The sequence below is a fragment of the Macrosteles quadrilineatus genome, unplaced genomic scaffold, assembly GCF_028750875.1.
Source record: "Macrosteles quadrilineatus isolate MER2022 unplaced genomic scaffold, UCM_ALF_1.0 Scaffold_1__1_contigs__length_201487025, whole genome shotgun sequence".
Lineage (NCBI taxonomy): Eukaryota > Metazoa > Arthropoda > Insecta > Hemiptera > Cicadellidae > Macrosteles > Macrosteles quadrilineatus.
Window position 1 is genome coordinate 25,798,393 of NW_026542594.1, and position 15,563 is coordinate 25,813,955.

A 15,563-nucleotide genomic window follows, 5' to 3' on the forward strand; every position below is an offset into this window, starting at 1 on the left:
GTAACTCGGGCAACTCAACGCTGCGAGTTTGATGAGATTTGTTACAAACGTGTACGCCTAAGTTTATTAGAACGAGTTCGTGAACCAGCATAATCGGACTATGGGAACGGGTGTGTCTGAATTGCGAACACCTCCAAAATGCTGGAGACTGAACATAAGTCGCCAAGATTGTGCACAAATATTCGGAATCGGGGAAAATGAATGAGTCACTGTTTCTTGTAATTTATGGAAGATTTAATACAATTGTTTTAAATATAATGTTTTAAGACTTGACTTGGCATGTACAAAAACGCAAAGAGTGGAAAAGTAAACGGATAAGCAAGAATCCATATGGGTGGGTTTAATCGATTTCCACTAGAGTGTGCAATTAATTGTGATATATTATATTTTTAAATGTGACAGAGTTTTTTTTCATTTCAGGATTCTGAATCAACCACTTTCGCTATTTTCGTGATTTTTGTTTTGAAATAAATATAATTTTCAAAGGAAGGGAATTTCAATGCCATGATTTCAGTTTTTTTAGTTTAATTTTTTTAGTCTAGCAGCCGACGCCAATAATTTAAAGTCGTTTCAGTGCTGTTTTAACTAACAGCTGGTTCCAAACTGTCATTGAGGTTTTTATGTTACAAGTAGTTACTTAAATATTGATCGTCGGTGTTTGCCCGCATACTGTTTCAATTTTAAATGTTGTTTTTTCCTACATTGATCTTCGTATTCAGGAAATCTGTAGATTTGAACTATACATCTCTAATACTTCTACCCTAGGGTAAAATCAAGATTTGTCTGGAATAAAATCTGTGTATGTAGGCCTATAAGTTTATGCCATGAAAGTTATGTAATTTTTGTAGAATGTGTGTAGTCTATATCGATATACCAAAATTTTGAGGGCTATAAAAATGTGAAACGTTGTAGCAGGTCTCTAGAAAACACTGGGGAAAATCCCCAACCATATTTTGAGCTGATTTTATTGTTAGTGCAACTTCAGGGTATACTTTTTACAAATTACATTAACATTTTCAAAATCTGTTTAAAACTCTATGAGGCGTTCTGTTCACAAATTAACCCCTTCCAAATTAATTAAGTACATAGGCTAGATAACACTGATAATTATGAATTATGTTAATGTACGAATTATGGTAAAAAGTTGAAACTGACTTAAGTAAATAACTAACTAAACTTTTCTTTAACTATGTTAAACAAACGTATTTGGCTCAGGTATTCTTGGGAGGGATACCTGAAGTGGGGAAGTCTCAGCTATTTTACAAAAAAATACTTTCCGCTATAAATACAGTTGTACTCTACGAAATTAATAGTCTGCAAATTACAGACGAATTCCATAAATCAATACTCTGAGAATAGTGGATACCATACTTAGGATTATGTTCTCTTGCAAACTTTTAAGTTATACGTATTAATATTCTGCGAACTACAGGTAGATTTAAATGTGTAACTTTCAAAACAATAGGTGACCGTTCATGGAATAACTGTACTACTTCAATGTCAATTTAGTTATTTAAAATCAGCAGTGTGAAATCATGAAATAAAGTGAATGTGACACTGTTGCTTGCTTCTCTGTCAACGCAAACGTAAACAGTGTGAGCTTTTTCCTGTTTATTGCCGAAGAAACTAACCAATATTTACTTTCTAAATTCTTTTTACGGGAAAGAGTCCTTCACCAAAATCAAATCAGGAATATTCTCAATGCATTTATTTTACCATAAAATCCAGACAATTATTTAAATGTATATCATATACAGCATTTATTGCTCAATGTTTACAATTTAAGAATTGTACAATTTAAGCTTGCTCATATTAATACGAGTTGATTCCTTACTTAATTTGTACTATACTATAAACATTTTATTTCATTTCCACGTGTTTCAAATACATTTTATACGTTGACGGAAAAAACTATATGTAATTTATACATCATTTAAGGTATAAAATTAAGGGAAAATGTCTAGAGAAAGCACAATATTAAAGTGTTAATTTGTATTTATCTTAATATCCACAACATTTGCGTAATAATACCAAATCCTACCCATTCTTGTGAGTTCAGTCAAGCGGTGGTAATATGGGACAGTCTCTACCCTTGTGAACAATAGCTGCCTCGAGTCACGAGCCCAAGCCCTACAGCAGGTATACCGGGGGTGATCATGGCAGGGGGGACCTTTCCGGGGTGTACATTTTGAAAACGATCGGGGTTAGCGTATCCGGTTAACATCAATTGTAATTAGAAAATCTGGTAATTGTATATGATAAGTGAATATAATTATCTAATTAATACGCAAACTCAAAAATAACTCGTCATATCGACGAGTGCATGCTGCAACTGAAATTGAGTGTCCGCGGCCGGAAACATCACCCCCCGGTCTCTGACGTCATTATGACGTAGGGGGGTGATGTTTCCGGGGGCGACCTTTCCGCGTGCCCATTGCCTTGCCATATAAATTATTTGCATCAAGAGACAAACACTGAGACATGGCCTTGTCATATAAGTTATTTGCATCAGGAGACAAACTCTGAGACATGGCTTTGCCATATAAATTGACATTGCCTTGCCATATAAATTGTTTGCATCAAGATACAAATACGAAGGCATGGCCTAGCCATATAAATTGTTTGCTTCAACATATAAATACGAAGACATGGCCTAGCCATATAAATTGTTTGCATCAAGATACAACTATGAAGACATGGCCCAGCCATATAAATTGTTTGCATCAAGATATAAAGTATACACTGGGCCTTGCCATATATGTTATTTGTATCAAAAGACAAACACTGAGACATGGCCTTGCCATATAAGTTTTTTGCATCAAGAGACAAACACTGAGACATGGCCTTGCCATATAAGTTATTTGCATCAAGGGACAAACACTGAGACATGGCCTTGCCATAAAAGTTATTTGCATCAAGACACAAACACTGAGACATGGCCTTGTCATATAAGTTATTTGCATCAAGAGACAAACACTGAGACTTGAGACATGGACTTGCCATATAAGTTATTTGCATTTAAAGAGAAACAGAGGTGCCCATCCCCCCCAAACCCAGAGGCGCAATCCCCCCCCAAGCCAAAGGAGTAGTCCCCCCCCCCCAATTTATGCTGCCGTCTATTTAAACCTACCCTTCCCTCACCAATTTATCTGACAATTTTCCCTTTACCTCATAAAACAAGCATTTTAAGTATTTAGTAAACTTGAGATATGAAAAACAAACTTTCTGATAATCAAAATTAAATGTTTAATATGAAACGTTATTTAACAATACATCAATATAAATCTAACTAATGGACGAATTAGAAGTTTTTCAATTTAAAATTCAGAATCTGTATTGTCAGCCAATATGTGTGCTCAGTATTGCAATAGACAACGTCTTCAAAACGTACAACAATATAGGCCTACTCGGTGAATTACTCTACTCCAACACAGTACTGTAACTGTACAATATATTAGGTGGCGTTAATTTTTACAGGGCTTAAGAATTCAAACAGCTTTAAGTGCATTAATAATACTTTGGCAAAAAGTATATTATTGTTTCACAATTATAGGCAGGGTCACGAAATAAGACAGACTTGTTGCTCACCATTCCCAGGCTGCCTTCTACAAAAATCGCCGGGCAAAATACCCACAATATCTCTTAATAATTGCCACCAGTACAAAAGGTTTTTGTGACGAAGTAATCTTATAATTCATTTTGATAGCCCCAGGATTGCCTGTTATGACTAATAATGGTAGAAACGCATCTTGTCAGACAATCCGTTTGTACACAAAACACGAAACGATAACAGATAGGCCTATCAATTCACGCGTGTATAATATATTGCAGCGAGCAGGACTGGAAGTAAACTGAATCAGGTAATGACAGAAAGACGTGGTCTCTGGATTGGTGTTTGTGTTATCAAAAGCTGAAATTGGACTAATTCTAGTGACGGAGGAGGAGTGAGAGTGTTGAAAATATAATGGGATTCATAATTCATTTTTCCATTCAAAATTATGGACAATAATAACTAATTTAAATGCTGGATGGTCTCGACATTCTACATTACTGCAGGAAAGGAAATTTATTAAATACTTTGAGGAGTTTGAAATATACATTAAACTATTGACAGCACAAAATTGTTTAGTGAAAACACTCAATTAATTATGAATCCCATTATATTTTCAATACTCTTCTCAGTCACTACAATTGTCCAATATCAGCTGTTGAAAACGCAGACGACAATCCAGAGACCACGTCGGTCCGTCATAACCTGAACCTGATTCAATTTACTTTACTTACTTCTACTTCCAGTCCTGCCGACGGCAATGTACGAATTGACAGGCCTATCTGTAATCGTTTCGTGTTTTGTATTTAATGTTTGTCGTATTCTGACGACACCTCCAGAAGTGGATCTTTTTTTAAATCCTGACAATGGTGGAGTTAAAGAACCACCAAAACATATGTAGCAAGTAAAATTCGACAATGGTATATTAAGGATTGCCTGGCAAGGTCCGTTTTTACCATTCAGAAGCTATCTTAATTACGAACCGCAAAATGTTGTTGGTGGTGATAGTGAGCTACTTAGAAACACTTTTTCGGGCTGCTTATACAAAATTATACATTCATTATGACAGCTAGCAAAAAAATATCCCCCCCAAAAATCTCAAAATAAGTTCCCCCCCAAAATTTCCTGTGGCGCAAACGCGCCACAGTACCCCCCCTCTGGGCACCCCTGAAGAGAAACACTGAGACATGGCCTTGCCATATAAATTGACATTACCTTGCCATATAAATTCTTTGCATCAAGATACAAATACGAAGACATGGTCTAGCCATATAAATTGTTTGCATCAAGATATAAGGTATACACTGAGACATTGCCTTGCCATATATGTTATTTGCATCAAGAGAAACACTGAGATATGACCTTGCCAAATAAGTCATTTGCATCAAAAGACAAACACTGAAACATGGCCTTGCCTTATAAATTGACATTCAAATCAAATCAAAATATCCTTTATTCATTTAAGTACAATTGTACAGGAATAGAGTCAGATCTTACAAAATAAAATGTTTTACATTTAAGAACTAATAATAAGACAGAATATTTATTTTATTTGTTCTCCCAAAACTCTTCAAGAGAATAAGGGGCAATTTTAATCAAATACTGTTTCAGACAATTTTTAAACTTTTTTGTATCATTTTCAGTTAGAAGTATTTTTGGAAGATGGGACATAAATTTATTTCCTGTGAATTTTGTTTTCTTTTTATAAAATTCTAGATTGTGTCTATCAATTTGAGATTGAGAACGAGTGTTATAATTATGACTAATTTTGTTTGATACCTGAGTTTTTGTAATATTTTTTGCATAAATAATAGTTTCCAAGATATATAGTCCATGAACAGTTAGTATTCCAAGATCGGTAAAAATATGTTTTACCGAATCTTTCCTTTTCAAATTAAACATTGCCCTAATTGCCCTTTTCTGGTACGATAAAATCCGTTTTAAGTTTTTTGATGTAGTTGCTCCATATATACTGATTCCATAAGCTAAATTAGAATGAACTAAGGCATAATATATTGATATTAATGTTTTTAAGCTGCAAACTTTATACATTTGTCTTAAAGCAGATACTCCTGACGACATTTTTTTGATAACATGATCAACATGTTTGTCCCAGGCTAGATTTTTATCAATTATTAAACCAAGAAATTTTGTATGTTCTACCTGTTGTAATTTATAATCTTCTAGGATTATGTCTGGATTTAATTTGTTTTTGTTTTGTTTTGTAGAAAATGATACAAAATTAGATTTTTCAGGGTTTAAAAGAAGGTTTTTGCTATCTAAGAGTTTTTTTATGATGGAGAGACTGACCAATGATGATGCCTCAATACTTTCTTTTGAATTTCCACAAATGGTAATATTAGTATCGTCAGCATACAAACAGGCCGCCCCGCCCACAGGCATCAAGTCCGGCAGACCCCTCAAGTATATTAGGAACAAGAGGGGCCCCAACACTGACCCCTGCGGAACTCCATGGTGGACCATTAATTCTCCATGGCATCTGTGAATTAAACTTTTGGATGTAATTATATTTACTTGAGAAATCTGATTTATAATGTTCTATTTCAACATATTGTTGCCTAAGAAATAGGTAGGATCTAAACCAATTTAATTCTTTGTCATGAATACCTAATTTTGATAAAGTGTCGATAAGATTTTCATGCGATACACTATCAAATGCCCTTGTTAAATCAAGAAAAATGCCAATTACTTTTTCTCTCTTACCCACTGCATTTATTATACTTTCAATAAATTCAATAACTGCAGTGACTGTCGATTTGCCTGCTTGAAATCCATGTTGTTCTGAATCCATTAAGTTATGTTCATTTAAAAAATCCATCAATTGTATAAAAACAACTTTTTCTAAGATTTTTGAAAAAACTGGAAGAAGTGAAATTGGTCGGTAACAGGAAACATCGTTTGGTTCCCCTTTTTTGAAAACTGGAATAATTTTGGCTATTTTGAGTTTATTAGGAAAAATGCCTGAAATGAGAGAAGAATTTACTATATGTAAAAGAGGTTTTAAAATAGCAGGAAGAACTTTTTTAACAGTAATAATTGAAACATCATCATAGCCAGTAGAATATTTGTTTTTAAAAGATAATATTAATTTTTCAAGATCTTTCTCATCAATTTGCTTGAATTTGAATTTATTCATGGAAATTAAATGCTGAGAATGCACCACACTATCTTTTCCTTGAAGAATCTTAGGAAGAACAGAATTATCAACCACAGACACAAAGAAATCATTGAAACTATTACTGACCTGGAGAGGGTTAGTAATAAATATACCATCTCTCAAAATATCAATGTTACATTTTGAAATCTTTTTGTTGTTTACCTCTGAGTTAATTAATTTCCAAGTTTGTTTTGCTTTATTCTTTGCATTATTTACTTTTCTATAAAAAAACATTTTTTTTCCTTGTCAATGCATTGCTTTAGTTCAGCTTTCAACTTTTTAATGGTTACCTTAAGACTTTCATTCTTACTTAATCTAAATAAAATTTCTAATTCTTTAATCTGTCTTTTTTGCATATTATTTCTTCAGTAATCCAATTACTTTTTTTGAAACAATTTATCGCTGTTAAAGTTTTAGGGAAACATACATTAAAATAATGATTAAATATACTATAAAAAACATCATATTTCTTATCTATAGGCGCCTGATAGACTTCTAACAAAGTTTCTGTCAATAACTCTTTCTCAAAAAAATCATAATTATTTGTTGAAAATTTCCTTATTAGTTTTTTTAGCGAATTTCCCTATAGGGAAGTAGCTATTACCGTAGGTGGCAAGGTAGGACCTAGACCCGGGACCGATTTACTTTTTCATTTTGATGTCCCCAGAGGCCAGAAACACCATTCGTTCAAATTTTTATATATGTATATATATATAGACTTTTATATATATACGTCCGTGAACGCGATAACTTGAGTAATTTTTGTCCGATTTTGATGAAATTTGGTTTAGAGGTGTAAAGCGGGATAAACTTGAATGAGTTCGCGAACCAGCACGATCGGACCATGGGAACGGGGCTTTACGGGGGGTTTTATGGGGTAAAAATTGGTTTTTTTTTCACTTTTGACCCTCAAAACACAAAATTTCCCGATTTCTCTTTAGACCTTTTTAAGGAGCTTAAAAAAACAAATAATTTTGTATATAAAAGTATTTTTGTTCAATTATTAGTAACAAAGAAAATTTAAAAAATTGTAAATTTAAAATTCCCATGTTATTCTTATGGAGAATATTGTCAAATGTTGTAGTTTGCTTGTTTATGGATATATTTTGATCAAACTTGGCAAATTTATTAATTTTTACTAAGCTATCAATATTTTACTCAAAAACACACTTTATTAGTTTCCTTGTAGCAGCAAACCTAGGTACTCGTTAAACCTAATGTTATTAAAATATAATTAACTGAAAATCAATTCAGACAAATGGAAATTCGCTTAGTCGGCAGGTTTGCTGCGGCGGGGGTATTGTTATTTTTTACTGTTTTTGTTTGAGCATGAAACTTCAAAGAGTTGAGCATCATGGTCCGAAATACAAGTTACAATACCTGTAATTTTACAATCTCTATTCTCTATATTACTTATAATGTTATCAATAGCACTCTGTGAATTTAAATTTACATCTATCCTTGTTGGAAAATTTACCCAGTATGACAAATTATATATCTTTAAGATATTAACAAAATCTTTGTATGTTCTATCTTTATTTAACACATTTATGTTAAAATCCCCTGTTAAAATTATATTTGAAAAACGTTTACTTAAAATACTACATAAACTTTCAAATTTATTCAGAAAATTTTTAATCAAAAATTTTTTGGGAGACCTATATATACAAGCTATTACACAATTTAAATCAGTGAAAGAGACCTCAGCAAGACAACACTCAAATTCTTTCTCTTCTAATAGAGATTCAACAGCAGGTATTAGGATTTTTTTTACTTTTAATGTTATCTTTTATCATGATCATTACTCCACCTCCCACTTTTATAGATCTAGCAAAATATGAACATACTTTGTAATCTGGAATACTAAAAACTGATATTTCTGGTTCTGTCATTTTGTGTTCAGATATTGCCAAAACAGTAGGTTGGATTTCTGTGAGATTAATTTTTAAGATGTCTAATCTGGATGATAGGTGCTGTACATTTTGATGTAATAACAGTAGATTTGAAAAACTTTGAGCTATTTTTGGTCTGTCTGATGACTTACTTGAGAGTTTAAAAGGGATTTTTCTAGTAGGTCTGTTATTGTAGTTATCTAGTGGTCTAAAAAAACATTACTATTTACAAGCTGTGGGATTTCAACATTAGTATTTACAAGGCTTACATCTAAATCAATACTACTATCACTAGACTCTGCGTTACCAATGATCTGGACTACACTCTCACTATTGCTCTGCTTTTTTTCACACACTTTCACTATTTCACTATCGGCAAGATGACCAGGAACTACAGTGGACTGCAAACATGATTGGTCATCAGATGTGAGGTCAACTACAACTGTTACAGTTGGCTGGTGGTAGGTAGTGCCAGGTGCAGGTTGTGGGTTGGTTGTAGCAGGTCCTGGTTGAGCATTAGGTGTTGTAGGAGACTCCTCAGCAGCTGAAGTCAGGGGCAAGTGTGAAGATGAAATTATTAGGTCTCGGAGACACTGTACAAAAACTGGGTGTGTCAGTCCATTACGTAAATTTCCTGTTGAGGTTTCATCAAATGTGACAATTAAGATGGATGCACCAGTTCTGCTGCAGAATTTTTTAAGATTAGCAATAAAGTGATGAGGAGGTATGCGATCCCGCACACATCCCATAGGAGAACAAATTAATTTCTTGAAGTTTTTGTTTTTGAAATCTTGTTCTAACTGTTTGAAGGCTTGGTTGTAGTTATTAAGATAGTTGCTGTAGTTCCCTGAGTTAAGAAAATATTTAGGTTTCGTTACCAATCCATAAATTGCTGCGCCATTTTTAGTTTTCTGAAATGTTAGATCTTTAGCACAGAAATCTTTTTCACATGGTTTTCCAAATTTAGTTTTGAAGACTTTGGCTACTCCTTGACTCATTTGCTTTCCATCACTGAAATCAGCAGATATGCAGTGTGCAAAGGTTACCTGTGGGTCATGACAAAATTTATTAATTACATCGCTCATATGTGCATCGGTTAGTTGAATATCCCTTTTAGTAGTAATTAGTTTGTTTCGGGCCCAGGTTGTTACTTCATCAATGATGATTCCAGCCAATTTCTCCTTTCCTCGACTGCTAAAGTGAAGACCATGTCTTGTAAAGTCGCAACGCTCAAGCTGGGTTAGATTAATCAAATAAACATTATCCATCCTCTGTGTTAGTTCCTCGATGTAATGATTCACAGTGTATAGATCAACATTTATAGGATGCATTAGGGGCTTGTCATATCTAATAGGTATGGTTGTGATGAAGATGGTTCTTTCTTCAGTTTTTTATTTAAGTTTATGTTCTAGGTCTTTATAGATATCGCCAAACTCGGAATTTAGGCTGTCATTTGTTCCACCAATGATAACCACAGGGGTGGAGGCTTCAATGGCTGTAGAGTCAATGACTTGGGCTAACGTGGTGTTGGCTCTTACGTAACCAAAAGCCTTGATTCTCCCATGGCTTAGATATTCAATTTTATTAGCTACTCCTCTGCCCTGGCTATCCGAGCAGAGGGTTAGCTTTAAGTTTGGGTATAGCTGTTTGGACTTTCTTGTGATTGTTTTTTTATAGTGTGGATTTCTGCGTTGTTTGTTTTGTTTTCGATTTATTTTACTGGTATTGGTCTGGTTTTTTTCTGGAATGTTATCAGGAACTTCACAACTGTCATCTAATTCATTAAGAATGTTAAACCTATTTTCCACTGCAGTTGTAGGCTCTGTAATGTGTTGGTTAGGACCCTTGTAAGAATTACTTTTTTGTTTAATTTTTACCCAGTGGTGTGATTCAGCTGTGCTGCTCTTCTCTTTAGGGATTACCGTGGGCTGAATGATGGACTTCCTATTTTCAGCCCTAGTGACTGATGATGTGTATTCTTTATCCCTCTTCTTAATCATTGTAGAATACAAAATAGCGTCGCTGAAATGTGAAGCTAACAGGAAATATACAATATGTTATATAAGGCAATAAGGTCAATAAGGCAATATGTTACATTGCCTTGCCATATAAAGCTAGGCGCCCACCGGGCAACTCAGCGGGTGACGCGGCGCGGCGCGGCGCGGCGCGACGCCGTGGAAAAAAGTTGCCACGTATCCGTGCCATGTTATCTTATGGACTGACGCCCACCTAGCAACCCAGCGGGTGGCGCAACGCGGCGCGGAAAAAAAACTTCTTCTCGAATCCGGCAGTGAGAATTCGGTGGAGAATTTCTTCCTCTCGTGTTGCGGCGCCTCCGTTGAGTTGCCTGGTGGGCGCGGGGTAGAGGCACGGAAACGGCGTCTGCCCCTCGTCTGCCGCTCATTCGGGTGTTTTCGGAAAGTATCGTGAGCCCTTCGGGAGTGTTCGGGTCCGAATCGAAGTGCACTGTGCATCCCCTCCAAAAGAATAATTCTCAGCGCTGCCCCGCGCTTCCGCTAGAGTTGCTTGGTGGGCGCGAACCCTGGAGAAGCGGACGGAAGTTTTTCTCCGCGCCGTGCCGCGCCGCGCCGCGTCACCCGCTGAGTTGCCCGGTGGGCGCCTAGCTTAAATTGTTTGCATCAACATATAAATACGAAGGCATGGCCTAGCCATATAAATTGTTTGCATCAACATATAAATACGAAGGCATGGCCTAGCCATATAAATTGTTTGCATCAAGATACAAATACGAAGACATGGCCTAGCCATATAAATTGTTTGCATCAAGATATAAATACGAAGGCATGGCCTAGCCATATAAATTGTTTGCATCAACATATAAATACGAAGACATGGCCTAGCCATATAAATTGTTTGCATCAAGATACAAATACAAAGACATGGCCTACCCATATAAATTGTTTGCATCAACAAATATACAAAGACGATATAGACAGCTTTGTGTTAGTAAAAAAATCGGGGGGAAATCGGTCTTGTACACGGATACAGACAGCTTTGTGTTAGTAAAAAAATCTGAAAAAATTGGATCCATTAAAACCGGATCCAGCCCAAGATCCGGAATTTTTGGGATCCGATCCGGTGCAAGTTCTAGCTCGGATCCGGCGGATCCGGTCGACCATCACTACACTATATGAAATGAAGTACTATAGACGATTTAGATTGGTAATTTAGAATAAAAATTACCAAAATAGGCCACAAACTATTGATACATTTAAACAAGGTAAAGTGTAAACAATTCATGATAGTTTGCTCAACAAATATTTTACTCAAATGCATTATCATTTTCTTAGCATAAACTAAGATCTTGGAATCCAGACAGAAAAAGCAAAACTTATACAGTTAAGACATAAATTAAATTAAATACGGCTGTAATAAATAAGGTGCAAAACCAACAATAACTAATTTGAAAATTAGTGATGTGTTGGTACGTAAAAATGATTCTTGCAGCTACCAACGGTTCTAATGAAAAGAACCAGTACCAAAAACCAACGTTTACAGTTAAGAACTATAGTAGATCAGACCAATTTAATGCAGTATTCAAGTCCCGAGATTATTGATCTCTTGGTTTTGGATTTTCTCGTAAAAAGTTATCAGAAAATTAAAGTTATTTCTCATTAATTGTTTTATTTGTAAACAACTTTTAATGTAAACTTATCGGTGTCAGTTTAAAATAAAAACAACCTTATCCAAACAACTTTTTGTTATTGAATAGATTACGTATTCTCTAAACAATGATTGGTATATCTATTCACATTAGAAGGAAATGTGACAAAAATCACACAATGTTGGGTTTTTGGACATTTGTAATTTTATTTTTTAAGTATGTAGGCCATGTATTCTAGGGAAAAGTACCGGTATCAAGGATCGTCGTTGAAAAGTTTGTTATGAATAATTGGGTAGGCGTATGTACCCAAGAGATGGGCTGCCTATTGGCTGTATGGTCCAGCGATTGCATCACACTGTGAATATAAACAGAAAGTGACACATTGGAAAAGCGAGTTTAGCATCATCCGTAAACCTCTGTTACAATCACCCACTGCAGTTGTGATTTTTTACTTTACACTTTACACAATTGCCATTGAAGCACCGTCAATGAGTGGAAACCTTGTTTGTAAGCTATTGGCGACAATCATTAATAAATTTAAGTTTCCCAGCCCTATACAACACTGATTCAAGGTCTTCTTTCTGGTTATCAAAACTCCAGAACAATTTTATACACAAAGAATCTCTGGTTCCTGACCTGGATGATGCCTAGTTATTTCATTTCATTTACGGTTACACTATATTATTGCACTTGCGATTAATTAAATCCGTTATGTAAGAAATATGTTTTTAATCTCACTTGGTTGTCAGTGACAGCTAGAAAAAAATCTTGATCCCAACAGCTGTTCATTATTTCATAGATGATTTTGTGATAAAAATTTGACTAAAACTTGACAAAAATCACTCAAAACTGCATTTTTGAACTTCCGTAATTTTATTTACAAAGTAGTGAGGCCATATTTTAATGGTTAAAGACACTCTCACCAATCCAGTGAATACATCAAAATGACTTGGATCTTTGGCCGTTTTCCTGCAATTTTTCAATTACCTGTAATTGCGTGTTCTTCATTAAATTTTGAATATGAATAACAGAAAATGGTAGAAGAACAATTGTAAAAACTCCATTGTTAATAGATCTAAAGATAAAAATTAAAAAACATTGGTCTATTGTTATTTCTATACCCTGTATACAAAAAGGTAGCAAAATATGTTGTAAACTGTGCCATTTTATAAGCTTTCCAACCATATGCTACACTATTGAGCTTTAGATCTGCTTATGTACGCTTAAGTGGTTTGAAGACTAAAAAAAAATGGTATTTTTAACATTTTAAACATAGATTGTAGGCATGAATTCAGCTAAACTTAAATTTTGTTTCAATTTGAACTGTAAAAAAGGTTCCTGTTTTCTAATATTCATACCCTTAAAAAACAAAAGCATATCTAAACCTCAATAGCGAAGCATATGGTTGGAAAGCTCATAAAATAGCGCAGTTGTCAACGTATTTTGTTACCTTCTTGTACTGTATACAGCGTGTAGAAAAATTCAATAGACCAACGTTTTTTTTTTTTTATTTTGATCATAGACCTTAATTATAATCTTTGGAACTAAATATTTACAATGTCGTTTTTAATATTGAACTCCACCATTTTCAATTATTCTTATTCAAAATTTAATGTAGAACATGAAAATGACGTCATATACTCAAACCCATTTGGAGGTAATTGACAAATTGTTGTATTGTGTTCAAAAACATGGTTTTAAAATAATTATAATACCCCCGCCGCAGCAAACCTGCCGTCTAAGCGAATTTCCATTTGGCTGAATTGATTTTCAATAGATCTATTTAAATAACATTAGGTTTAACGAGTACCTAGGTTTGCTGCTACAAGGAAACTAATAAAGTGTGTTTTTAGTAAAATATTGATAGCTTACTATAAAATAAATAAATTTGCCAAGTTTGATCAAAATATATCCATAAACAAGCAAACAACAACATTTTACAATATTCTCCATAAGAATAACATGGGAATTTTAAATTTACCATTTTTTTAGTTTTCTCCGTAACCAATAACCGTACAAAAACACTTTGATATACTGAATTGTTTGTTTTTTTAAGCTCTTTAAGAAGGTTTAGAGAAAAATTGGGAAATTTTGAGTTTTGAGGGTCAAAAGTGAGAAAAACCAATTTTTATCCCATAAAACCCCCCATAAAACCCTGTTCCCATGGTCCGATCATGCTGGATCGCGAACTCATTCAAGTTTATCCCGCCTTACACCTTCAAACCAAATTTCATCAAAATCGGATTAAAATTACTCAAGTTATCGTGTTCACGGACACATATATATATATATATATATACATATATAAAAATTTGAACGAATGGTGTTTTTGGCCTCTGGGGACATCAAAATGAAAAAGTAAATCGGTCCCTAAGTCTTACCATGAGACTTACGGTAATAGCTACTTCCCTATAGGGAAATTCGCTAAAAAATAAAATAATTCTTTGGGAAGTTAATTTTTACACTTGGAAACTCTTATATGCATCATCACAATTAATTTACATTGTACTTACACAAAAAAAAAAAAATTGTAACACTGATGACCAGCCACACTGTAAAACGTTTTGAACAGATGGTGTTTTTGCCTCTGGGGACATCAAAATAAAAAAGTAAATCAGTCTCGGGCCTTAGTATACATGAGACCTACGATAATAGCCACTTTCCTATATGGAAATTAGCTTTGCATGTTTTCAATCTAACCTAAAAGATAGCAGCACCAATTGTCAGCAGTTTTTATTCTTTCGTTATTTTCAAAAGTATTGGTTGTGTTGCTAGCCTAGTGGTTAGTGTCTCAGACTTCGGTGCGGGAGGGCCGGGTTCAATTCCTGGCACAACCATAAAACTTAAATGGGTTGGAGCGCTTTCCCTTAAAAGTGTTAAATCCGGCATTGACTTTAATTCAAAGTGCCTCTTCCATAGAAAATGAAGGCTACGTAGTCATTATCTTTAAAAATTAATACATAAATTCACTCATTCTCTGACATAATCTGTCCATTTAATCACTAGGCCTATTTAGGATTTAGTTGCTACTCATAAGATTTCATACCAGTTAAAAGCATTATAACTTATAAGCCTACCTTTTTAATTTTCAGGGGTTGCAGAAATTCTTTGAGAACGTGATGCAGGGAATTCTACGGCACATCAACTTTGACATAGTCAAGTGTGTGCTGATAGCCAGCCCAGGCTTTGTGCGAGACCAGTTCTACGAGTTTATGATACAAGAAGCAGTCAAAACAGATAACAAACTGTTGCTGGACAACAAATCCAAGTTTCTGCTGGTCCACTCTTCTTCTGGATTCAAGCACTCGCTCAGAGGTA

At 34.6% G+C, this 15,563-nt stretch overlaps 1 protein-coding gene across 1 annotated transcript in view; it reads left to right on the forward strand.

Moving 5' to 3' along the window:
* LOC129005404 (protein pelota) overlaps positions 1-15,563 on the forward strand; it is a 95,323-nt gene that overhangs the window by 41,616 nt on the left and 38,144 nt on the right. The window contains exon 6 of the mRNA XM_054434290.1: positions 15,338-15,560. Within this exon, the coding sequence (XP_054290265.1) occupies positions 15,338-15,560 (223 nt within the window). The remainder of the gene's footprint in view (positions 1-15,337; positions 15,561-15,563) is intronic.